This window comes from Nomascus leucogenys, chromosome 19 (assembly GCF_006542625.1).
Source record: "Nomascus leucogenys isolate Asia chromosome 19, Asia_NLE_v1, whole genome shotgun sequence".
Lineage (NCBI taxonomy): Eukaryota > Metazoa > Chordata > Mammalia > Primates > Hylobatidae > Nomascus > Nomascus leucogenys.
Window position 1 is genome coordinate 74,507,262 of NC_044399.1, and position 26,020 is coordinate 74,533,281.

Consider the following 26,020-nt stretch of genomic DNA (forward strand, 5'->3'; position numbering starts at 1 on the left):
CCTACCTTCTGGAAAACAGGGGGGCTGGGCAGAGGTGGACCAAAGGTGGGCACATCTTCCCGCGCAGTGACAGAGACCTGAGTGAAACAGAGTCATGGTACGGACCTGGAGGGAAGAGACGAGCGCTGCCCCTACGGGAGCCACACTCCTCACAAAGCTACTCACCTTCTCCCTCCTCCCCTTCCCAGAACACAAACAAATACTCCTGTGAGCATCGCCAGCACAGGCCCTGACCCTGTTCCTAGAAGTGGCGCCAGACAGTGTGGGGCCATCCGCAGCCTCTCATCTGCATTCCTGGAGGCCAGAAGCAGGTTTGGCAAGATGACTGGACAGGGCTGGGACCCTAATTTTAATGCCATACGAGTGCCCGGGAGATGGCATCTCGTGACCTCATTTGACCGTGACGCTAACCCTGCCGAGAAGGCACAGGGAGAATCGCCTTCCCGGATGAGGAAACAGATGCCCAGAGACACACAGAGAAGCCCGCAAGTCTCACAGCCGATCAGCCGCAGAGGAACAGAGCAGCCAGGCCTCTCCCGACCCGTCTCTGGGGTTCTCTTCCCAAGCCTGACTCTCAACTCGGCCATAAATCAGAATTGCTTCAAAATTGCTTCAGGTGTTTAAAAATAAATACTGGGTTCATGGGCTCTGGCCTAAACCTGCCGAATCAGAAGGGTAGGGCCCCCCGGAAGCTCTCGTGCAGCCAGTGGACCCGTGTTTGGGAGCTCTGGCCCCACACACGGGGTCAGCCAGTCCGGGGCCCAGGCTAGGAACTGAGGGTGGGGCACCCACCTCTGGCAGCGTGAGCGAGCCTGAGCTTTGGAGTGACGGCCTCCAGGTTCTCTGCATGGGGTTCTCCCAGGCGTGGGACGGGCCCCACACCCCGCCTTCCCTCTGCACGGAGGTGCCCTGATTTCACCTGTTCTCAGCCCACGGGGCTGTGAGGCTCTCGGGAGACTGCCCTCCCTTCCCTGCGCGGCCGCTGACGTGAGCCCGGCCCTGGCGTGCTGCCAGCCTGTGAAGTGGGGCAGATGCAGAGAGTCTGCCAGGCCGGGTGAGCAGGCAGCTGGGCACCGAGCCAAGGAAAGGCCCTGCCAGAGTCCGGAGGGGAAACGGAGCGGGAGAGAGCTGGTCAACACGGGCTTTCTCTTCCCAAGCTTGAGGCTGTCTGCCCAGCCCAAACTGCAGTGCCCGGAGTCAGGAAATGGTGTGTGTTTGGCTGACGTGATTTCTGGCTGGGCTCCAGCAGCTGAAGCCGGTTCCCTGCCACCACCCAGCAGGCACCGGTGGCCCAGGTCAAGAATCCAGTCACAGAGCCAGAATCAGGGGTGGGGGTGTGGGAAGGCTATGGGGAGACTGCAGACTGCAGGCACCTGGGACAGAGGCCAGAGGGCAGCCCCAGCTCTCCCCTTCCCAGCCCTACTCCCCCCTCCTCCTCCAGCCTGCATTAGAGTGGTCTGTGCTGACCACATAAGTGGCTTCAGACACATTCTCAAGTCCATCCGACCCTCCAGCCGGACAGTCCAACAGCAGAGCCCTGTGGGCCAACTGGAGGACAGGGTCCTTCCTTGTGACATGCGTTCACCTTCCATCCTCATTGTGCACCTCTCCTGACCCCATTCGAACGAGGCAGCCAGGCCTTTGTTGTTCCCCCTCTTGGGGATATCTGGGTCACTGGGCTGAAAGCAGAAGTTGCCTGAACATAGCCCCACCTTCCTGTTTTCTAAATGTAGCAAGGGCCTCCAGCAAAGGCTTGGAGGGAGGGAGAGAGGCAGATGCAGGTGACTCTGGGGAAGGGACCTGCATGGCTGGAAGGAGGAAGGAGCTTGGTGTGAGTCATGAGGATGCACTGGGAACTTCAGAAAGCTTAAAACGTGACAAAGTCCCCACGCCCAAGAGTGGCCTGGGAGCCGCGGCGGCACACAGAGCGTCGTCCAAGCAACAGACAAGTCGTGACGGGAAAGGGGGAGGGGGCTACAAAGACAGGGCCCTCCCCGGCGGTGGGCTTCACCTGAGATTCCTGACACCTTTGAGGACTTCCAGAGAGGGAGGCAGGGATGGGGGGGAGGGAAAGGGGTAGTCCTGGTGATGGCTGAGCTGGACTTTCCTTCCAAGCGGGCAGGATGAGGAATACACTCATTTCTGAAAAATAATCCAGAGTGATGCTTCGTGCACACCCGAGTCCGTGGAGCCAATTTCTCGCCTGCTCTGATGGCTCAATGACCAAGACCGCAAGCAGACCCAGACGGGAACCTCAGCTCCGCAGCTCCGTGGCTCTGTAGCCTCAGGCCTTACGCGGGTTCAGCTCTCAGCTTCCATTTCCTCCCTCTAGCGAGAGGTGTTGTCTCACCAGGGCTTGTCAGGATTCAAGACTGTGTCTAAGGACCCAGCACAGTGCCTGGATGAGCAAGCAACTGGTAAGGGGTAACCACTGTCACCCAGTGGCCTTTTCACTTCCCCTGCTGACCTGCACCCAGTAAAGGGCTCCTGAAATAGAGTTCCCCCAAAGCGCCTTGCAACCCACCACACACACACACACCCCCAAGCACGCCTCCTTCCCTCCCGCAGGATGTCAGGGCTAGCAGCCTGCAGGTGTCTACTCCAACTTCCTCATTTCACACAGACAAAACTAGAGGCCCAGAGAGGGAAGGAACAAGGTCACGCAGCAGAGGCAGGGCCAGGACCAGAACCCCAGGCTGCCCAGCCCCTCCGTGGGCAGAAGAGGACCCCTTCCTTCACACACCCAGCCCTGTCCCTCCTTTACTCTTCTTTCTTCAGCTCCCCCTCCCCAGTGGAGGCCTCCTGGGGCTCGCTCAGTCCGGAGGAAATCTCGGCCTTCTTTGCCACAGCCCGAGCCTGCAGGGACCAGCTAAGGTCCTGCTTCACCCAGGCCCCCTGGGGGATCTAACCAGGTCCTCCCCACAGTCTGTTAATTACCTGGGGGGCTGCCGGGAGTGTGGATGGACAGCGCTTTGGGGAGTACCTTGGAAGGCTGGTCCCCCTCCCTGGCCCCATCCACACGTCTTGTCTTCCAGCCTCAGTGTCTGCCTGGCAGGTGGAGTGCACGATCAAGGTACCACAGCCTGCTCCTCCTGGGAGCCCTGCCTCTCTGCTTCTCATCACCCCTCTGAGGACAATGCTGTGCTTTGTGGCTTAGAAGAGTGGGTAAACACAGCCAGGCACAATGGTTCATGCCTGTAAGCCTGTAATGCCAGCACTTTGGGAGGCTGACGCTGGTGGATCACAAGGTCAGGAGTTCAAGACCAGTCTGGCCAACATGGTGAACACCCGTCTCTACCAAAAATACAAAAATTAGCCGGGTATGGTGGTGGGTGCCTGTAATCCCAGCTACTCGGGAGGCTGAGGCAGGAGAATTGCTTGAACCCGGGAGGCGCAGCTTGCAGTGAGCCAAGATCACACCACTGCACTCTAGCCTGAGTGACAGAGCGAGACTCTGTCTCAAAAAAAAAAAAAAAAAAAGAAGAAGAGTGGGTAAAGACTTCCGGCACCAAAGCTGGAGGCGGGGTGGTGCTTTTTTGGATCTCTGATTTTTCTCTGTATGAGTGCACCACTCGGCTAAGGTCTCAGGAAAGTGGAGAAGCTGGTTAGCTGAGATGCATTTCCTATTAGGAAAGACAAGCAAATGCTAAACGTCTACAGGAGGGCTCATTCTGCCAGAGGGTCTGGTAGCCCTCCTATCACATGGCTTCATTTCAAGGATCCTTCTCAGTAGTTCTTCCTCTTCAACTGTCTATTAAAAGAAGCAGTTGACTAGTTCAGCTGCCCAGTGGCTGACCTGCACTCCCTGCTTCTTCTGTCCCTTCTCCGGCATCAGGAAGGCCCTGAGGCTGATTCTGTTACCTCCAAGAGCCCCATTCCAGCCTGGTGCTTGGCACACAGCAGGCACTGAGTGAGTCAACTTGCTTCGACCAACACATGAATGAAGCAGCTGTTTGAAGTGAATGCCCATTTCGCTCAAAGCAGGTGATCCTGTAGCTTTCAAGAAATGGGCTGGGCACAGTGGCTCACGCCTGTCATCCCAGGACTTTGGGAGGCAGAGGCAGGTGGATCACCTGAGGTCAGGAGTTCGAGACTAGCCTTGCCAACATGGAGAAACCCCGTCTCTACTAAAAATACAAAAATTAGTTGGGTGTGGTGGTGGCCGCCTGTAGTCCCAGCTACTCGGGAGGCTGAGGCAGGAGTCACTTGAATCTGGGAGGCAGAGGTTGCAGTGAGCCGAGACTGCGCCACTGCACTCCAGCCTGGGCGACAGAGCAAGATTCTGTCTCAAAAAGAAAAGAAAAGAAAAGAAAAGAAATGCTCACACCATGTCTTCACCAGCTTCAGCTAAAACTGCTCAATGGCAGGGATGCATGAGCCTGGGCATAAAGGAATCAGTCTCAGCAGGAGGGAGGTGCTATTTGGTTTCTGTTGCTTGTTTTGTTTTATTTATTTTGTTTTGTTTTGTTTTTTTTAGAGACAGGGTCTCACTATGTTGCCCAGGCTGGTCTTGAACTTCTGGCCTCAAACAATCCTCCTGCCTCTGCCTCCCAAAGCGCTAGAATTACAGGCGTATGCTGCCGTGCCCAGCCTCTTTTTATTTTCTTCTGATGATTCACATTTGGTTTTAAAAGCTGACGTGAATTTTGCACTTAACTGAGTTGAAGTGCTGTGGCATCATGAACCCTAGGAATCAGGATGGGCTGAAATTATTTGATGGCAAACATTTTCAGGCCTCGTGGTTTCCCATTAGCAATCACAGGCTCGTCTTTCCTCTCCCTTAGAACAGTGGTTCCTGATATTTTGCGGAGCAGGGAGCCCTTTGAGAATTTAAGGTAGTACGGCCTCTCTTTTCAGGAATCCAAGGAAGGACACAAATTCAGCATTTTGCACTTATCGGCAGGGAGTCAGAGCCTGCCTAACCCTTGCCTTGAAAGCCCCGCCTCAGTCCATCACCCTTGAGTCCCGCGCCCGCCACAGCACTGTGATACCAAGAGACTGTTGCCCAAGAGGTGGAGATTCTTTCTCGTGGAGCAGAGGAGGGAGGGTCAGCGATCCAGCCAGAAGGAGTGGGGAGCGGGGGACTGCAGGGGCAATGATCTGCCCTGTCTCACTGTCATCTGCACCGGTGAGGATTTCGAACCATCTGACAGACCCGTGACTGCTTGGGAGGTTCAGACCCACGTGTTTGCGTATCTGCCTCCCTGGAGGTCTTTAAATTAAGATCCATCATTTGTCCAAAACAGCCAGGCCAGGGGCTCACCCAGTGGCCAGGGTCTACCAGGCCCCTCCTGTCCACCCTCACCATAAACATTTTTTTCTTTTTTCCTTCGTTACCACCCTTCTATAGCTACCCTTTCCTGCTTGTCCTTTCCATGCCCTTTCTTTATTCTAGCTCTGCCTTACTCGAGCAAATGGCATTACCAAATTCCAAATACTACACTCACAGCTCCTCAGCCCTCAAGTGAGATGCCACTGAGCCTGGAGGCAGCGAGGGGGATCAGGTGGCCTTGGAAGGTCCTCCTCACCCCGAATCTAGCTCCAAACCCCAGAAACCTGCGAACTCATGGAGAATCTCTGACTGCTGAGGACTAGTGTCCTCTGGTATCATAGGACCCACACAGGATGAGGTGTCGAGGCCCCCCACTCCCTCCAACAAGGCGTTCTCCATACCTTGTAGGATGGGGTCTCTGTGCCCGGGGTGTCCACCTGCACGACGATGTAGGCATGTAAGAAATTGGAGGCAATCATGTCTGGGACAAACGGTGTGTTTTCCTCTTGGAAGATGATGGCCACGATGTCATTTCCAATGTGTCTCTTTCTCTGGAGCTAAATAAAAAGTATTGAGAGTTTAGGAACATCATGAAAGATGTTTTGGGGAAAGAGTGGGTTCACTTTCCTTTGCACACAGGAAAACTGAATTCTGAGTGCAAAGAGTTTGCGGTTGCTGTTTTGGAAATTTAGGTATGAAAGCACAGTACCGATGCCGGGCAGCAAGGGGAGAAGTGCGTGGAATACGCTTTGTGCTCTGTGTATCTTTTGAGTTGCTTTCCTATTTGGGGAAAACCAGGGGGGTTCTTCTTTCAATCTTTTTGTTTTTTTTTTTTTTTTGAGACAGGGTCTCGCTCTGTTGTCCAGGCTGGAATGCAGTGGCACGATCTCGGCTCACTGCAACCTCCGCCTCCTGGGTTCAAGTGATTCTCCCACCTTAGCCTCCCGAGTAGCTGGGATTACAGACACGTGACACTACACCCACTAATTTCTGTATTTTTTGGTAGAGATGAGGTTTCACCATGTTGGCCAGGCTGGTCTGAAACTCCTGACCAGCCTGCCTCAGCCTCCCAAAGTGCGGGGATTATAGGTGTAAGCCACTGTGCCCGACCTTCTTTCAATCTTTAGAAGCCACCAAAAAGGAAAAAGAATGGGGAAGATGGCCAAGTCGTTAGGCAGAGGCTAGCGAGCATCTTACTGACCTCTACAGCATGCAGATCCCTGACTCAGGACTTGGCGAGAATATTTAAAAGGCGAGGCTGGGTCTTGCCCTGGTAGAGCCTGTCATTGATCTGGGAGAAATACAAACACAGGTGAAGCCACCTGAGAAAACTAACAAAGCCACCAGCCAGGAAGAGCTAAATCAGCTGCTGTGCATGAAATGCCTGACAGCTCTGGAGACAGAGGCGAGGGCAAAATTACAGGGTCTGACAGCAACCTGAGAGGGCTTCCTGGAGGAGGAGACGTGGTCGGGGGTCTTGAAAGTGAATGAGAGCGATGAGGTGGCAGATCATGACAGCACTGATCACCCAGGTTGGCGCAGGTGGGATGGAAGGAGGACCCCAACCATAACTCCATATCCCAAGCAGGGCCAGGTGCTTCTGGGTGTGATCTCGGCCACCAAGCACCTGGTGTGTCCCTGGAACCATGCTGGGCTGTTCATGCGTGATATCAAATGTTAACCCTGTCCTGAAGTTCAAGGCTGCAGTGAGCTATGATCGCACCACTGCACTCCAGCCTGGGTGAGAGTGACAGCCCTCCTCACACACACACAAAAACCCTCTCCTGTACGTCAAGTCTGGGCTAGGTGCCTGCCTATGCATTTGTTCCTTTATTAAGCACCTACTGCATGCAGGCCCAACGCTCAGTCCCTTCACACTGAGTTTCTCATTCACTGAGCACCTGTTATACACCAAGCACTGTGCTGGGCGCTTTTACACAAATGGCCTCACTCCACGCACATCTTCCCACTTCTCAGGAAGAGAAAACTAATATTTACTCCGTCCCCGCCGAGAGCCGAGCCCTGTGCCAAGGTGTATTTCCCAAGAAACATACATAAGACTGAGAAGGCCCAGAGAGAACCAGCCTCAGGCCCAGGCAGGGGCATCGGGTGAGACAGGCCATAAGGGAACAGAGGGGCTGGAGGTGAAAGGTTGAACGAAAACCCACTTTGGATACAAAAGGAATTCTGCTTCCATTTGTTTCTGGAACATTCAATAGCTATTTTAGAGCCAACACATCATCTCGTTTGCCAACTTCCTTCTTTCCTAAGAAGCCAGGCGCTATGTTTACAATTTTACATCTGTGCTCCCTCCCCAGTTCCTGCTCGGAGACACAGGGCAGAGTTTGGGCAAAGGCCTGCCTGCATTTCTTATTTTCCCAGACTGAAAAGGGGCAGAAGGCGGGCTGGGGGAACTGGGCTTTCAACAGCCAGGGACCAGCCGCGGCTCTCCCCAGGGATGCACGGCTGTCAGAGCAGCAAACAGGGGGCACAGCAGGAAAGCAGTGGGGACAGGGGTCTCATCCAGGTCTCTCTGGTGGAGGTCAAGGCTGAATTTCCACAGGTGTGGTGAGAGAGGAGCCTGTGAGATGAGGAAGGCTGGGGGTGGGGAAGGATTCTCACGCAATAACCAGCCTTCCGTCACTGGGGCAGGAAGGGGGACAAAATGACCAGGGGCTGGACAGGGAACAGCTGTTCTATAGGAAGCCGGCCATGAGTTGGGCATCGTATGAACCCTAGTCAGTAATGTATGTAATCCCCACAATAACCCTCTACCGTGGGTGGTGTTACCCCCTTTTTATAGATGAGAAGGTTAACTGGCTTGCCCAGAGTCACACGCCCCAAAGTGGCACAGCCAGCTTCAGGCCCCCATCTGCAAACCCCACCATGCACCGTTTACCACCACCCTCTATGACCAGGGCCCCCAGGCTCTGCCCCTAATAAACGGATAAACTTCAAGGAAGTCTTGTCACCACCGTGGGCTGCAGTCTCCCCATCAGTCAACGGGGAAGAAACACAAGCTCTACCCTGCCTCCCACCCAGGGCCACTGAGGTGCGGCCTCGGCCAGAAACACAACAGAATGGACCGCTGAGGCACAGCCTCGGCCAGAAACACAACAGAACTGACTGTGACGCTGCTGCACAGCTGAACAACTGGCCGGCTATGGGAACGAATATGGGGAGGGCCACAGTCTCTTAGCAGGTCAGACCAGAGGCGGGCCTTCACCTCACATGCCCTGGGCTCCCAAAGCCCTCCCAAACCAGTTACCTGCTGGGCGTCTCCCTCGGTAAATGGCAGCTTTGTGGAAACGTGAAACATGATCTCCCTGTCCCGGAATGTCGTATACACTGATTCCACCCCTGTCTGTCCGTGGGTCACATCCAGGCCTCCTCGGAAACTGTCAACAAAACAGGGCAGGAGATGGGAAGAAAAGAGAGTGAGGCAAAGTGGGCAACTTAATGCAAGCTCCCCTAAGTATACGCAGCTGAGGACAGGCAGCAGAGGACACGCAGCAGAGGACACGCAGCAGAGGAGACAGGAGAGCTGAGGGCAGAGCAGGCTGTGATGTGGGAAAAGCAGGTAGATCTGTTCTTCCAGGTATATCAGCCCTGGCACTCTACCCACAAACTCATTATTTAAAGACAAAGTTGGCCGGGCACAGTGGCTCATGCCTGTCATCCCAGCACTTTGGGAGGCCAAGGTGGGCAGGTCACCTGAGGTCAGGAGTTCGAGACCAGCCTGGCCAACATGGTGAAACCCCGTCTCTACTAAAAATACAAAAGTTAGCCAGATATGGTGGTGCATGCCTGTAATCCCAGCTACTCAGAAGGCTGAAGCAGGAGAATCACTTGAACCCAGGAGGCAGGGGTTGCAGTGAGCCAAGATGGCGCCACTGTACTCCAGCCTGGGCGACAAGAGCAAGACTCCATCAATCAATCAATCAATCAATCAATCAATCACAAAGCAGAACCTCCATCTCAAGCCTTGGCTGAGTCGTCTCCACACTTGATGGTTATATGGGAAGGAAGCTCGTCCATCCACAATCCCAAACAAATGCCCGTCCCCGGTGCCATTCCCCTAAGGCTGGGCGCTGGCCTTTCTTTGCGCTCTGCAAGGCCATGTCCAAGTCCTCTGCCCAGAGATAGGGCAGCCAGCCATCCTGTTGGCTGGTGGGGAGCCCCAGAAGAGCATCTGGAGTCAGCCGGAAGAGGTGGCAGATGCTCCACTTCTGCCCAGCTAGTCCCTAAGATACAGGCCCAACCACTGCAGCACCCAGCTTGGGAGTATCCAGGGAAGTCCCTTCTCTGGCTGTCTCCTCACAGGCAAGAAAGAAAAGCTCTAAGGAACTGGGTGGGCTTCCAGGAGCTGTCCCTTCTGCCTTTATACACACAGCTGCCAGCTTTGATCACAGTATTCAGCACATGCAGGTTCCTTTAAGAAAACGAAATAAGATGGACCTAGAATCTCAGCACCCCCCACACTACAATACAAGCCAGAAAATGTGCACAGGCTGGCATGGCAGAAAGGACACTGGACAGGGGGCAGGAGCTCCGGGTTCTAGACCTGCTTCTGCCACTAAATCAGCACGTGATCGTGGACAATTCATTTAGTCTCTCTGGGCCTCCATAAAATAAAGGGATAGAATTTCATATCTCTGAGGACCTTCTGGGCTTACTACACTGTATTTCACCTATTCTAAGGCCCACGTTTTGTTTTGGTTTGGGTCAGGGGTTCACTCTGTCATCCAGGCTGGAGTGCAATGGCGTCATCACGGCTCACTGCAGCCTCAACCTCCTGGGCTCAAGTGATCCTCCTCGCCTCAGCCTGCCAAGTAGCCGGGGCCACAGGGGCAACCACAATAGTTGGCTAATGTTTATAGTTTTTCAAATTTTTGTAGTGACAGGGTCTCACCATGTTGCCTAGGCTGGTCTCAAACTCCTGGGCTCAAGCGATCCACCCGCCTCGGCCTCCCAAAGTGCTGGGATTACAGGTGAGACCCACCGTGCCTGGCCATTTTTTCACATTTCAACGTCACAGGATGTGTCTTATAATGATAGCATCTCAAAGTCAATGAAAGGTGGCAATATGAGAACAATAACAATCATGACTACCCCTGCACGGCACTTAAGTGTTTCGTGAGCATTATCTTATCTTTTATTTTTTATTTACTTATTTATTTATTTTTTAGACAGAGTCTCACTCTGTCGCCCAGGCTGGAGTGCAATGGCACAATCTCAGCTCACTGCAGCCTCCACCTCCTGGGTTCAAGTGATTCTCCTGCCTCAGCCTCCCAAGTAGCTGGACTACAGGCACGTGCCACCACACCTGGCTAATTTTTTGTATTTTTAGTAGAGACGTGGTTTCACCATGTTGGCCAAGATGGTCTCGATCTCCTGACCTCGTGATCTGCCCACCTCAGCCTCCCAAAGTGCTGGGGTTACAGGCGTGAGCCACCACGCTCAGCCCATTATCTTATTTTAATCCCCCCAAAACCTTGGAGGGCTGAACTATCTTTATCTCCTTTTTTTTCTTTTTTTTTTTTGACGGAGTCTCCCTCTATTGACCAGGCTGAAGTGCACTGGTGCAATCTCGGCTCATTGCAACCACTGCCCTTTGGGTTCAAGTGATTCTCTGGCCTCAGCCTCCCAAGTAGCTGGGACTACAGGCACCCGCCACCATGCCCGGCTAATTTTTTTTTTTTTTTTTTTTGTATTTTTAGTAGAGACGGGGTTTCACCATATTGGCCAGGCTGGTCTCGAACTCCTGACCTCGTGATCCACCCACCTCGGCCTCCCAAAGTGCTGGGATTACAGGCGTGAGCCACTGAGCCCAGCCCTTTATCTCCCTTTTTACAGTGAGGAAACCGAGGCTTGTGGAGGTCAAGTCACTTATCCAAAGTCACAGAGCTAATAAGTGGTGGAGCAGGGGTTTTATCCTGGGTGTGACTGACTCTAGACAGCTGTGATGACCTTGAGGGAGGGAGAAGATGGAGGAAGAGAGGAAAGGAAAAAGAAGGAAGGACAGAGAAGGAAGCAGAGGAAGAAAGTGATTAGTGAATATCCGCTGCGTGCCAGGCACTGGGCTAGGTATCTTCACACATGATGTGAGGAGCTCATGTCAATCTGGCTGCTGGGGTGGGGAATTCTGGGGCCTGGAGCCATCTGCCAGCCACCAAGGACAAAACAGGCTGGCCAGGTCTGGGCTCATCCCAAATGCAGCCTTGGCCAAGGAAAGTCAAGGGCCAGAGTTTTCCAAGCAACGGCCCCAATGTTCTATCTTACTGCCCACTAAAAAAAGCATAGACAGGGCCAGGCACAGTGGCTCACGCCTGTAATCCCAGCACTTTGGGAGGCCCAGGCGGGCGGATCATGAGGTCAGGAGATCGAGACCATCCTGGCTAACATGGTGAAACCCCGTCTCTACTAAAAATACAAAAATTAGCCGGGCGTGGTGGCGCGCGCCTTGTAGTCCCAGCTACACGGGAGGCTGATGCAGGAGAATCGCTTGAACCCAGGAGGCACAGGTTGCCAGGAGTCAAGATAGCACCACTGCATTCCAGCCTGGCGAGAGAGCGCGGCTCCGTCTCAAAATAAAAAAAAAAAAAAAGCACAGACTGCTGTATGGATTCCTGCCTGAGGAACTGTTATATGTGCATCAGCTCCTCATGATGCATTCTTTGTGTATTATCTAAAATAGGTCATTTCAGGCCAGGCGCAGCGGCTCACGCCGGTAATCCTAGCACTTTGGGAGGCTGAGGTGGGTGGATTGCCTGAGCTCAAGAGTTCAAGACCAGCCTGGGCAACATGGCGAAACCCCGTCTCTACTCAAATACAAAAACCTTAGCCAGGCGTGGTGGCTGGCGCCTGTAGTCCCAGCTACTCCAGAGGCTGAGGCAAAAGAATCGCCTGAACCTGGGAGGCCGAGGTTACATGAGCTGAGATCACACCACTGCACTCCAGCCTGGGCAACAGAGCAAGACTCTGTCTCCAAAAATAAAAAAATTAAAAATTAAATAAAATAGGCCATTTCCCCCCAAAACTGCACGGGGCTCCCTTTCCCACACACCTGGCAGGTGAGTGACAGGGAAGGTGGATTCCTTCCATTCTCAGTCTGGGCCAAAGGTAAGTAGGAACGCAAGTCTGGGGCGGAGCCCAGGGCCGAACATGAACAACTTCAGGGGAATCTGCCACACTGGCTCACTCCTTGGACCCGATTCCTTAGGAATGCAGCGAGCTATCAGACCCTGAAAAGCCATCCCTCATTTCTTGTGTGTTTTTAACTCACATGTGCTCCCTGAGGACTGAGCTGTCTGCCTCTTGCCCTTCCTCTAGTGCCCTTGTTGATGGAGCTGGAGCTGTCACGTGGCTAAAACCCACCCTTTGAAATCCTGCAGTGTGATCGTGTCCCCCAGCAGGTCCAAGAACTCCTTAAAAGCTGGGCTCTCCTCATTGTTCCCAAATAGCTCCTCCTCCAGGGTCTGAAAGAGAAACAGGAACAAGGGCAGGAATTAGAAAAATCCTTTGTGATGCTAAAGGAAGGAATATGGATGCCCAGATACCTGGTCCCTTTCTTCCTTTCTCCCTATCTCCCAGCACGTCCACCACAGCTGCCCTCAGTGGGACTGGGGTGGAGAGAGGAGAGACTGATGGAGACTCACTCCCAGCACTTTGGGAGGCTGAGGCGGGTGGGTCACTTGAGGTCAGGAGTTCGAGACCAGCCTGGCCAACATGGTAAAACCCCGTCTCTACTAAAAATACAAAAAGTAACTGGGCATGGTGGTGACTGCCTGTAATCCCAGCTACTCGGGAGACTGAGACAGGAGAATCGCTTGAGCCTGGGAAGTGCAGGTTGCAGTGGGCCAAGATCACGCCATTGCACTCCATCCAGTCTGGGTGACAGAGTGAGACCCCGTCTCAAAAAAAAAAAAAAAAAAAAGAATACAGAACTCTCAAAACTCTAAAGTAATCAAAACCACAATGATATACCACTTCCCACCCACTAGGATGGCCACAGTGAAAAATAAAGGCAATAAAAGGCAATAACAAGTGTTGGTGAGGGTGTGGAGAAATCAGAACCATCACACGCTGCTGCCGAAAATGGAAAATGACGCAGCCACTGTGGAAAACAGTCCAGCAGTTCCTCAAAAGGCTAAACGCAGAGTCACCATATGATCCGGCAACTTCACTCCCGGGCAAATACCGAAGGCTAAATGCAGAGTCACCATATGATCCGGCAACTTCACTCCCGGGCAAATACCGAAGGCTAAATGCAGAGTCACCATATGATCCGAACTTCACTCCGCAAAAAAAGCAAAACAGTCACCATATGATCCAGAAACTTCACTCCCGGCATATACCAAAGGCTAATGCAGAGTCACCATATGATCCAGAAACTTCACTCCTGGGCATATACCAAAGGCTAATCACAGAGTCACCATATGATCTGGCAACTTTGCTCCCAGGCATGTACCAAAGGCTAAACAGAGTCACCATATGATCCGGCAACTTCACTCCCGGGCAAATACCGAAGGCTAAACGCACAGTCACCATATGATCCAGAAACTTCACTCCTGGGCACATACCGAAGGCTAAACGCAGAGTCACCATATGATCCGGCAACTTCACTCCCCGGCAAATACCAAAGGCTAAACGCACAGTCACCATATGATCCAGAAACTTCACTCCCCGGCATATACCAAAGGCTAATCACAGAGTCACCATATGATCCAGCAACTTCACTCTCAGGTATATACCAAAGAGAAATGAAAACATGTCCACAGAAAATGTATACATGAATATCAATAGCAGCACTACTCATAATAGCCCAAAAGGAGAAAGAACCCAAATGTCCATCTGATGAATAGATAGACAAAATGTGGGCTATCCACACAATGGAATATTATTTGGCCATGAACAAGGAACAACGTGCTGATACATACTACGACCTGGATAAACCCTGAAAACATTACGCTGAGTGAAAGAAACCAGACACAAAAGGCCACATATGATGATTCCATTTATAAAAGGTCTAGAATAGGCAAATCTGTAGAGACAGAAATTAGATTAGGGTTGGCAGGAGCTAAAGGAAAGGGGGATGGGGAGTGACTGCTGGTGAGAGTGGGGTTTCTTTTGGGGGGGATGAATATGTTCTGGAGTTAGTGAGGACAGGTGCACGATTCTGTGGTTACGCTACAAACCACTGAACTGCACACTTTATTGAGATATAAATTACATTATGAATTATATGGTACGAGAATTATGCTGATGTACTCAATAAAGCTGTTATTTTTAAAAATGTTTTTAACCCAACAGTTAAAAAAAATCCAATTAGAAAGTGGCCAAAAGACATGAAAACGGCCGGGCGCGGTGGCTCACGCCTGTAATTCTAGCACTATGGGAGGCCGAGGCAGGCAGATCACTTGAGGTCCAGAGTTCGAAACCAGCCTGGCCAACATGGCAAAACCCAGTCTCTACTAAAAATGCAAAAATCAGCTAGGCATGGTGGCACGTGCCTGTAGTCCCAGCTACCTGGGAGGCTGAGGTGGGAGAATCGCTGGAACCCACGAGGCGGAGGTTGCAGTGAGCTGAGATCACACCACTGCACTCCAGCTTGGGTGACAGAGTGAGACCCTGTCTCAAAAAAAAAAAGACGTGAACAGGCATTTCCCCTAAGAGGATATACAGATGGCAAATAAGCACATGAAAAGATGTCCAACATCGTTAACCATTAGAGAAATGCAAATTAAAACCATAAGGTGATATCACTACACATCTATCAGAATGGCTAAAATAAAAAACAGTCACAACACCAAATGCTGGCAGGTTATAGAGAAACTGGATCACTCGTACATTGCTGGTGAGAAGAAACACTCTAGAAAACAGTTTGGCAGTTTTTTTTTTTTTTTTTTTTTTTTTTGAGACGGAGTCTTTTTGAGATGGAGTCTCGCTCTGTCTCCCAGGCTAGAATGCAGTGGTGCAATCTCAGCTCACGGCAACCTCCGCCTCCCGGGTTCAAGCGATTCTCCTGCCTCAGCCTCCCGAGTAGCTGGAACTACAGGCGCCCACTACCACGTGGCTAATTTTTTGTATTTTTAGGAGAGACGGGGTTTCACCGTGTTAGCCAGGATGGTCTCGATCTCCTGACCTCGTGATCCACCCACCTCGGCCTCCCAAAGTGCTGGGATTACAGGCGTGAGCCACCGCACCCGGCCAGCAGTTTCTTACAAAACTAAACACATAATTACCATACAACTCAGCAGCTGTATTCCTAAGCATGTATCCCAGAGAAATGAAAACTTATGTTCACACAAAAACCTATATACAGATGTTCACAGCAATTTTATTCATAATAGCCAAAAATGTCTTTCAGTGGGTGATGGTTAAACACAAACTGTGGTACAGTTATAATACCATGGAATACTACTCAGCAATGAAAAAGAACACAGTATTGATATACCCCAAGAACTTGGATTAATCTTGCTGACTGGAAAAAAGCCAATCTCAAGTGGTTATATACCATGTGACTCCATTTATATACCATTTTTGAAATAACAATGTTTTAGAAGTTGGAGAACAGATGAGTGGTTGTCAGGGGTTATGGACTGGAGCTGGGAGACTGATGTCACATCCTGGTTGTGGTATTGTGCTCTCGTTTTGTAAGACATTACTTTGCAGGGAAAGTAGGTAAAGGGTACATGAGATCTCACTGTATTATTTTTTATAACTCTATGTGAATCTACAAATACCTAAAGAAAAAAAGGTTAGTAATTTTTTTTTTTTTTTTTTGAGATGGAGTTTCGCTCTTGTTGCTCCAGCTGGAGTGCAATGGCACGATCTCGGCTCACTGCAACTTCTGCCTCCCAGGTTCAAGCGATTCTCCTGCCTTAGACTCCCAAGTAGCTGGGACTATAGGCGCCCACCACCACTCCGGCTAATTTTGTAAAAAACAAAGCTGAAAACAGTAGCAAGCCCTGCAAACAGTAACAGGCTTCAAACACTGCCTGATCAACAGGCTCTACCCACAGTGGCAGGATCTGCAAACAGCTGAAGGCTCTGCAAACATGCACAGGCTGCCATGAAGAGCTGCAGATGATACAAAGACACTCTAGCTGACCCGATCACCTCAAGAGAACATCTTCAGCAGGTAATTGTAACAATAACAACAACAAAAAGCAGACCTTGGGCTCCACGCCTTCAACAGGCAACAGAATCTGGTAGATTTCAGTAATTTTATTTTGCTTTTTATGGTATTTTTTTTTTTAGAATTACCTTCATTTCATGATAAATGATACTGGTTTTCCAGTCAGAGGAGTGATATAAAATTTCCTTTAAAAATAAATGCATGTTGCCGGGTACAGTGGCTCACGCCTGTAATACCAGCACTTTGGGAGGCCGAGGCAGGCGGATCACCTGAGGTCGGGAGTTCGAGACCAGCCTGACCAACATGGTGAAACCCCGTCTCTACTAAAAATACAAAATTAGCTGGGCGTGGTGGTGGCTGCCTGTAATCCCAGCTATTCGGGGGAGCTGAGGCAGGAGAATTGCTTGAACCCGGGAGGCGGAGGTTGCAGTGAGCCGAGATCATGCCTTTGCACTCCAGCTTGGGTAACAAGAGCAAAACTCCGTCTCAAAAAAATAAAAATAAAAATAAAAAATAAATGCATGTAAGTTTAAAACAAAACTTTTTAAAGAAAATATTTCGTTAATAGTATAGGTGTGATAAAGATCTTAGCAGTGGCATAGGGTGCAACAAATGCTATGATACAAATCCTGGATATGGTCTGTGAATGTCTGAAGGCTGGGAAACACTGCACTCTAGAAGGGGGCAACAAACTGCAGTCCGTGGGCCGAGTCTGGCCTGCTGCCTGTGTTTATTGATAAAGTTTTATTGGAACGCAGACAGGCCAACTCATTTATCTATTGTCTATTGCTACTTCTGCACCACGAAGGCAAAGCTGAGCAGCTGTCACAGAGACTCCAAGGCCCATGAAGTCTAAAATATTTAGTATCTGGCCCTTTACCCAAAAATGTTTGCCAATCCCTCATCTACAGCATGCCATGAAGGCGTCACAACTCCAGCCACATGTCCTACTTGCCCCAGGTCGTGAGGCCAGAGTGTGGAAGAGCAGCTGCTTCCAGGCACCCTACTATCTCCCACTAGAAAAACAATGCAGCGTGTGCTCTGGGACCTGCACTTCTCTTGCAAGATTCACATCCAGTCTGAGAGTAGTAGCATTGCCATTACTTCCATCCTGGCCTTGAGCTTGACCGTGCACTCAGGGAGGGGTCTTAGTCATCACCGTATCCCCCAGCGTGCATAGCACAGGGCACAGCAAACACGAGAGTTAGATGAGGCTCATTTATATCCAGAGACCAGCATAGGGCTTTGATGCAACAAATGTTCATATTAAATGTCCCCCAGCTGCAGGTTTGCAAAACAACAATCTGCCTAGGTGCTTAAAAAAAAAAAAAATTTATCTTCTTGGCTTTTTCCCCCACAGCAGCATCAGGTACATAAACAATACACAGACTCCCTCTCGGAGACGGATGGCTCATATTCAGTAATTATAACTTTGCTGGAACATTGGATTATAATCACCTTATAAGATCCGCTTTGGTAAATTCCACAAGCAAAGAACTTTAATTAGGGGGTTTAATTAGCAAAGCTGTATAAAATAAAAATGCAATATGTGAAAATGATTATAGTAGCTACCTGAATAATCTCCCTTAAATTATAAGATTCATCAGTGTTCGTCTTGCAGATCCTAAACTCTTCATCTAATTAGAATATTTTTAAGCAAATGCATGTCTCTTAAGGTCCAACATCTCTAAATGAGATCAGGTGTCTTCTAACCAAGAAAGATACCGTCATGCAAAAAAATACAAATAATATCAGAAGATCCTATTAACCTGCCATTAGTAGGGCCGACATTTTTATTCATTCATTAACTCACATAACAATGGAGTGTGTTTATATGAAGGTGTATTTATACGCTAGGCTCTTAGATGATACAAAGATGAAATGGGTGTGGAACTTTCCTCTCAAAGAGCCTCGGTGAGGAAACAGTGTGTTCAGCTAACCCCTCTACTTGGGATGTTAATAAATGTTCATGGTAGGAAAGAGGTAGGGAAGATGGGAAGTTTGTGTCTGTAAGTATGGAAACCACTAAGTTCAACAAAGTTATAAACAGTCCTTTACCTTGGGGGTTCTTTAAGCCTTTAAAAGGTTCCCACACAAGTGACAACCCCTCCCCAGGTCATTTGCTCACGGAGTACACCATCAGACTAGCATTCATGAAACACACTTTGAGAAACACGATTCTGGCCAGTTAACTCCAAAGCAACGTGTGAGGGCTACAAAAGACAGAGGCTGAGCAGTGGTGTGCTGACAAATTTTGAGTCACTGGCTCTCTAAAGAAGGAAGATAGAAACCCTGGTGTTTGCAAATTTCCATAGTGTAAATACTTCCACCATGGTTGACTTCAAGCTGCCAACATGATGTCACGGAACAGAGTTGTGAAGAGACGCACCCAGCTGGCTCCATCACATCACTCAAGTTTGGGGAGAAAAAGCTAATTCCCAGTGGGGAGAAATTTGGGCAAGGAGAGAGCAGCCTATGCTCCTCCATTCCCTTGACCGTCTGGTTTTTCTTATAACCAGCAGCCCATAAATACATATAAGACGAGGCAGCCAGGAAGAATGAGAATTTGCTATATGAAAAAAATGACATCACTGTTTAAGGACGTGCAGGCCTTTTTGTAAGTAGCCTTGCTGGAAAGTTCTGCCACCTCCAGTCTAATTCATACCTTAAATGTGACCGTTGTATTCCAAATGCTTAAGAACGCAGGTCAGGGCTCCTGTGTTCAGGGTGGGGATAAAGAGTCCTAAGTGAGAAACCACGGGATACGGTCACCGGTATGGATGGCGCTGCTTACCTGCCTGGCTTTTTGATAAATGACTCCGAATTTGAATGTGTTGTTGACTTCATGCTCATCATAGGACACAATCATTTGGGAGGCCTGGAAAATGTGGCAAGAAAAAAAAATCAACATTTGTTAAATTTGGAAGCAAGTGAGGAAGCACATGGCAGGGGAAGCATCCATTTGGGGAGAGAACGCGTCCCCTGGTGTGAAACATCCACATATACGGAGGGAGAGAAATCCTAAGTACACAGTCAGGCTGCAGCTCCCAAGTCAGCTACCTTCTAAAACGTGGGCTTCCCCAGTAGGAACCAAACCTCTGTATCACTCATTCCACTGCCATCCAGATGTGCCAGCCAAGGCTCGGGCACATGTGTCCAGCAGTTTACTTGACCCCAGTGTTGAATCTGTGGTGTAAAAAGTGAAGCCAGAACCCCAAAACTGGTCAGCAAGGATAACTCTAGTCCTAATTCCACCTCTAATCAGCAGACCGAGTCTGAGCAAGTCGCCGCTCCTGACCAAACTTCAATCCCCTCTGCATAAAATGAGGGTCTCTACAGAGACCACGCTAAGGAGAAACATACCCTAATACAATATGCAAAGAGGAAATGTTAAAAACCTGACTCCTGGTTCTATCTAATTTTCCACTACGCATCATAGAGTTGATGACTGGGATCAGAAAAATTAAACTCCAAGTTTTTTCAGGTTTTGTTTTTTTCTTTGTTTTTTTTTTTTGTTTTGAGATGGAGTCTTGCTCTGTCACCCAGGCTGGAGTGCAATGGCATGGTCTCGGCTCACTGTAACCTCCACCTCCCGGGTTCAAGCAACTCTCCTGCCTCAGCCTCCCGAGTAGTTGGAATTACAGGCCCCCATCATCACACCGGCTAATTTTTGTATTTTTAGTAGAGACAGGGTTTCACCATGTTGGCCAAGCTGGTCTCGAACTCCTGACCTCGTGATCCACCTGCTTCAGCCTCCCAAAGTGCTGAGGTTACAGGCGTGAGCCACCACACCCAGCCTAAACTCTAGTTTTGAATCCACTGTTTTTACCTATGTAGCTTTGAGTGAGCTGCTTCTCTGGGGCTGAGTTTCCTCATCTGTTAAATGGAGATGTGTGGTTATGAAGATGCAAAAAGAAAGAGCTGAGCACGGAGCAGCTGTCATCATCATCAACATCATCATCATCTATATGACCCTCCAGAAATACCAGAGCTGAACAAGCTTATTGGGGAAGAAAAGATTTGGGAGCTGTTGGGATAATCTCAGCAATAAAAAGGAGGGATTCTCAGTGCGGAGACTTGAAATTCGAATGTCCCTTCCAACTTTTACATTAAAAATAAAAAGACAGGAAAATTGAGTATCATTTTTCACCTGTACAAGGAATACTAATGGATCGTCTTACAACTGGTCTAGGAAAAAAACCTTGGTGGGTGTTACGGACAATTAACTGTTAAAACTATTTTAAGTTATCTGTATTTAGCAGAGTACTTTCAACTTGAGTGATCTGAGCTGAATTTGAAGACTATTAATAAGTTATGTTTGGAAGTTTTAACTTCAATGAAGTAATTATTTGCTACGAAAGACACAAACATTAAATTACTAAACAAAGATGGTGCAATATCTTTGTTTTTGTTTTGTTTTGTTTTTCATGAGGCTCCTGAGAATCAACCCAACTGAAGTATTTCAATGCACTTGAACGAGAAACATGTTTAGTGTCAGAAGAGCCCAAGAAGGCACTGGTGTGAAAGGTTCCATCTCAGAGGTTGGTCTAAATTACCGTGGCGCACTTTCTGGTCACTTTGCACTGTGTAGATTTGAAGTACAGTGGTGAAAACATTAAATGTGACATTTGAAAAAGGAAAAAAAAAAAAAAAAAAGGAGGGATTCAACCACATGTTATGCGAGAGGAAGAACAAACCAGGCACAACTTATTGGCCGGAATCTGTGGCCTGTGTGAGGTGTATGTCTGTGAGGCTCTCAGCTTGTCAGCCGTCTGGGGAAACAGACGCTTCGCAGCCTCCCCAGCGAGGGCGCTGCTGCCCGACCCTGGAGCCTCCACGCCTGCATGGGTGAGTCACAGGGGAGGAACAGCTGCCCTGCCAGGGAGAGGCACCAGGCCATGAAGAACTTCCCAAAGAACGTTCTAAACTGCAAATTTTAAAAACACACACATGCGCGCATCTCAGCCAGATGAATATCCCAGCCGACTCAGCGGTCCTTCAAACACAGAAAACATGAAAATACAGCTGCTCTTCCATTACTACCAAGGCCCGAGGCTTTCCAAGTGATAGAGAGAACTGTGCAGATAAACACCATTGGTCCTCTCGGTGGCTATGATTTGACAACCAAAATTGCCAAACCTGTAGGTAAGTTAGACCTTTATGATGGGATTTTAATGTTTGGTTAAACCCCACTCATTCAGTTATAATTATAAAGGGGAGGTCAGTCTCAATGAGAGAAAATGTTCAATGAAGTGTAGCATACTCCTGGTATCAACAGATGCTAAAATAGGTAAACAGAGGCACGTGGAAGACAGAAGGTTCTGTGCAGGAGAGGACTCCTCCATTTGCTCAGCCACTGCAGATGGATACATGGCTGCTTCTGAGAGTGGCATGCCCAGTCGTGAACACTGAAAGTGTTTGTTCCAGCCGGGCGTGGTGGCTCACGCCCTGTAATCCCAGCACTTTGGGAGGCCGAGGAGGGTGAATCACCTGAGGTCAGTTCGAGACCAGCCTAGCCAACACGGTGAAACGCCCGTCTCTACTAAAAATACAAAAATTAGCTGGGCATGGTAGCGCTCGCCTGTAGTCCCAGCTACTTGGGAGGCTGAGGCAGGAGAATTGCTTAAACCCGGGAGGTGCAGGTTGCGATGAGCCAAGATCGCGCCACTGCACTCCAGCCTGGGTGACAGAGCGAGACTCAGTCTCAAAAAAAGTGTTTGTTCCAGGGGATTCTGGATTGTCTCCGCTGGGATGGGGCCTCTCTTCCTCACCAGACATTTCACCTCACGGGTCCTGGTTGTCAGAGTTGGGACTCAAGAGGGTAGACAGAGCCGGCCCCAGCAGGCCTCAGCCGCTGCAGCGTGACCCATGGCAGAAGCTCAGAAGCACAGCTCTGCTTCCCTTGTCCTTCTCCAGAGCCTGCCGGTCCATGAAGAGGCAGTCGATGCACTGGGTCTTTTCCTGTGGCCAATTTCAAGCAATTCACTGTCCGTGGGTGACTTCAGTCCTCTCCTGCCATAATTATTCCTCAGTGGGTTTATTATGATTGCTCTTCTTCCCACTCACACCCCCATATCAGAACTGGGGTATCAGGCCAATTCAAAGAAAACTGGTATCAGAAAACCAGCCGGTTTATAAATGAAGGCAGCAGAGGCTTATACAGCCTGAGAGCTGCAGTAACACGGGCAATGGCGGGGGCGGCTGTCTGGCCTTTCTCTTCTCGGTGAGTGTCTGCCTGCTGTACTTCCCGCCCCTCTGTGACAGCAGACGGGATCTGCACCAGCCCCCAGCTACAGAGTCACGTCCCCCTCCAGCACTGGCCTCAGGGAGGTACCGCTGAGGTGTGGTGGAGAAGCTGCAACACTGCTACCCTCTGTCACCTTCACAGCAGCCTGGGGACCAATTCAAATGGACTGGAGACCTAGGCATGGCTGAGGATGGGTTCTCAGAGGACCAGTTTGTGAAGGGGTGGGCAGGGAGAGTGGGCAGGGAGAGAGGGAGACATGGAAGCTTATTATGGAGACCCCACGAAACCCCACTATGATGCAGAGAACTCCCCAAAGAGCCACAGGTGTGCAAATCCTTGCCGAGCTGCAGGGCCCCTATGTTGGGAGGCACGAAGGTCCTCACCTTGGGGTACAGGACAGGGTTGAATCTCAGTCCCACTGCATCGTCACAGAGAGCCTGAGAAGGGAGAAGAACACGCAGGTCAGGGATGACACCTGTAGAGGACATCTGGGCTCCTCTGCCCACCTCGACAACGCAGCATGGGAGGTGAGGCACGCGGGTCAGGAGGCCTGGGCTGGGATTCCGACTGCTGCTCACTGACACGCGCCCAGGCAAGTCAACTGCCCTTTCTGGGGTTTGCTGATAAAGCGTGGGAAGGGGTTAGACAAAGCCTGAGGCTCGTCACCGTTCTGGCCTGAAGACAAGGCCAAAAACTATCCAGCCCACAAGTGCCACCAAAGGTATCCAGCACAATTCTGCGACATTGCTGCTCCCTCCCAGAGTGAGGGTCCAACCAACCCAGCTGACTCTCTTGCTCACCCCACTTTGCTAACTCAGTCCCCAGGTTCACAGGCTCCTTACTCAAGGGGGATGCTCAATCTGGATCACCCTTCAGCCCGACTCAGGCTCTCCTCTGCTGTGAAGGTTCCCCTGGCCACCCCATCCCCACCCCTCCACGGAAGCACTCAGCACATCCAGCCCCGTCTTTCTACTTCTCTCACCTCCCAAACTAGCTGTGAACTACCTGGAAGTAGAGACCATGGAGGATACTGTTCCTAAGCAGCCTCGGCAACAAGGATGAGCCATGGAGGGCGTAGGAAACACAGAGGCATCTGCCCACAGCCCTCCCGGACCCCCATCAGTGCAGTCAAGGGCCGAAGAGTAAAGCGGCCTCCCCTTCTCTAAGGGCTGAGCCTACCCAGGATACGCCTGCACCCCCACTCCAGGATACGCCTGCACCCCCACTCCAGGATACGCCTGCACCCCCACTCCAGAGGCCAGCCCTGGGCTGAGAGAGGAAGCCACCATCTCTCACAGGTTGGTTTCTCACCTTTGCAATCTGCGGGACACTGGGAAGCTTGCTCAGTCCACCCAAGGGGATCTGCTCATGTACCGTCTTCAGTTTGGACCTGCACAAGACGGGAGAAAAAAGGGCATCCCTAAGGAACAGTCAGTGAGGGCGCGGGGGCTCGTGCCTGTCATCCCAGCACTTTGGGAGGTCAAGGAGGGCGGATCACTTGAGGAGTTCAAGACCAGCCTGTCCAACGTGGTGAAACCCCGTCTCTACTAAAAATACAAAAAAATTAGCCAGGCGTGGTGGTGGATGCCTATAATCCCAGCTACTTGGGAGGCTGAGGCAGGAGAATCGCTTGAACCCGGGAAGCGGGGGTTGCAGTGAGCCAAGATCGCGCCACTGCACTCCAGCCTGAGCGACACAGCAAGACTCCATTTAAAAAAAAAAAACAAAAACACAGAACAAGCCTGATATATCTGTCTGCCACTGAAACACGGGAAATGCAAATAAGGACGCCGTTATTTTTTGGTTTGTTTGGAGGTTTCTGTGTTCTCCCAAAGAACTGAGCACAGCTTCTGGATATATTTGGGTTTTGTCATGAAATTAAACCTTTATGAAAAGAAAACCTAGTATTTCAAAATCTGGGTTTACTCAAAATATAAATGGGATGGAATCTGCTTCATAAAGGGATTCACCATAAGAGTCTAAATTTAGCCTGATCCCCTGATTCATTTAGCACATTATGAAAATGCTGGATTTTACTGAATGATTTTCTGCATCTGAGGAGATAACCATATGGTTTTTAATCTGTTGACCTGGTGAATTACATTTCTGTTGAGCCATTTTTTGATTCCATGGGTAAAACTCCACTTACTTCTGACATATTATTTTTAATATCCTGAATTTATTTTTTTTATTTTTATTTATTTATCTATTTGAGACAGAGTTTCGCTCTTGTTGCCTATTTATTTATTTATTTATTTGAGACAGAGTTTCGCTCTTGTTGCCCAGGCTGGAGTGCAATGGCACGATCCTGGCTCACTGCAACCTCTGCCTCCCGGTTTCAAGATATTCCACCGCCTTAGGCTCCCAAGTAGCTGGGATTACTGGTGCCCGCTACCATGCCTGGCTAATTTTTTATTTAGCAGAGACGGGGTTTCACTATGTTGGCCAGGCTGGTCCCGAATTCCTGACCTCAGGTGATCTACCCGCCTCTGCCTCCCAAAGTGCTGGGATTACAGGGGTGAGCCACCATACCTGGCCAAAGTCAATTTATTAATACAGCAGTCCCCCTTATCCACGGTTTTGCTTTCCCCAGTTTCAGTTACCAGCAGTCAACCACGGCCAAAAAAAAATAAATGGAAAATTCCAGAAATAATTCATAAGTTTTCAATTTTGTGCTGTCCTGAATAGCATGATGAAATCTTCCACCATCCCACTCCATCCACCTGGGACATGAATTCTCCCTTTGTCCAGCGTATCCACGCCCCACATGCTCCCTACCCATCAGTCACTTAGCAGCCTTCTCAGTGATCGGAGGGACTGTTACAGTATCTCACCACCTGTGTTCAAGCCACCCTCACCCTTATCATACCAATAATGGCCCCAAAGTGCAAGGCCCATGAGTGAGGCTGGCACTTCGGATATGACAGAGAGAAACTGTTAAGTGCCTCCTTTAAGTCAAAAGGTGAAAGTTCTTAATAAGGAAAGAAAAAAATTCTATGCTAAGGTTCCTGAGATCCATGGTACAGATGAATTTTCTATGTGTGAAATTGTGAAGAAGGAAAAAGAAACTATTGCTAGTTTTGCTGTTGCACCTCAAACTGCAAAAGTTATGGACACAGTGCATAAATGCTTAGTTAAGATGAAAAGAGGATGACACGTGTGGGTGAAAGATATAAACAGATGTGTTTCCGTTGACCGCAATCAGGTTTGGGACTATCTGACATTTCGGGCATCACTGGGGGTCTTGGAATATTTCCACCACGAATATGAGGAGACTACTGTATTTTATCTAGATTTTCACAGCTCTGTTCAAAAGCAACACTGGCCTATTTTTTATTTTCTTGTGCTTCCCTTGCCAGGT

At 49.8% G+C, this 26,020-nt stretch overlaps 1 protein-coding gene across 6 annotated transcripts in view; it reads right to left on the bottom strand.

Moving 5' to 3' along the window:
• RAP1GAP2 (RAP1 GTPase activating protein 2) overlaps nucleotides 1–26,020 on the bottom strand; it is a 267,223-nt gene that overhangs the window by 31,017 nt on the left and 210,186 nt on the right. For all 6 annotated transcript variants that reach the window (XM_030799615.1, XM_030799613.1, XM_030799614.1 and 3 more), the window contains 7 exons: nucleotides 23,971–24,049; nucleotides 23,043–23,096; nucleotides 19,207–19,290; nucleotides 12,650–12,750; nucleotides 8,541–8,670; nucleotides 5,674–5,829; nucleotides 6–77 (listed from right to left, as the gene is read on the bottom strand). In XM_030799615.1, the coding sequence (XP_030655475.1) occupies nucleotides 6–77; nucleotides 5,674–5,829; nucleotides 8,541–8,670; nucleotides 12,650–12,750; nucleotides 19,207–19,290; nucleotides 23,043–23,096; nucleotides 23,971–24,049 (676 nt within the window). The remainder of the gene's footprint in view (nucleotides 1–5; nucleotides 78–5,673; nucleotides 5,830–8,540; nucleotides 8,671–12,649; nucleotides 12,751–19,206; nucleotides 19,291–23,042; nucleotides 23,097–23,970; nucleotides 24,050–26,020) is intronic.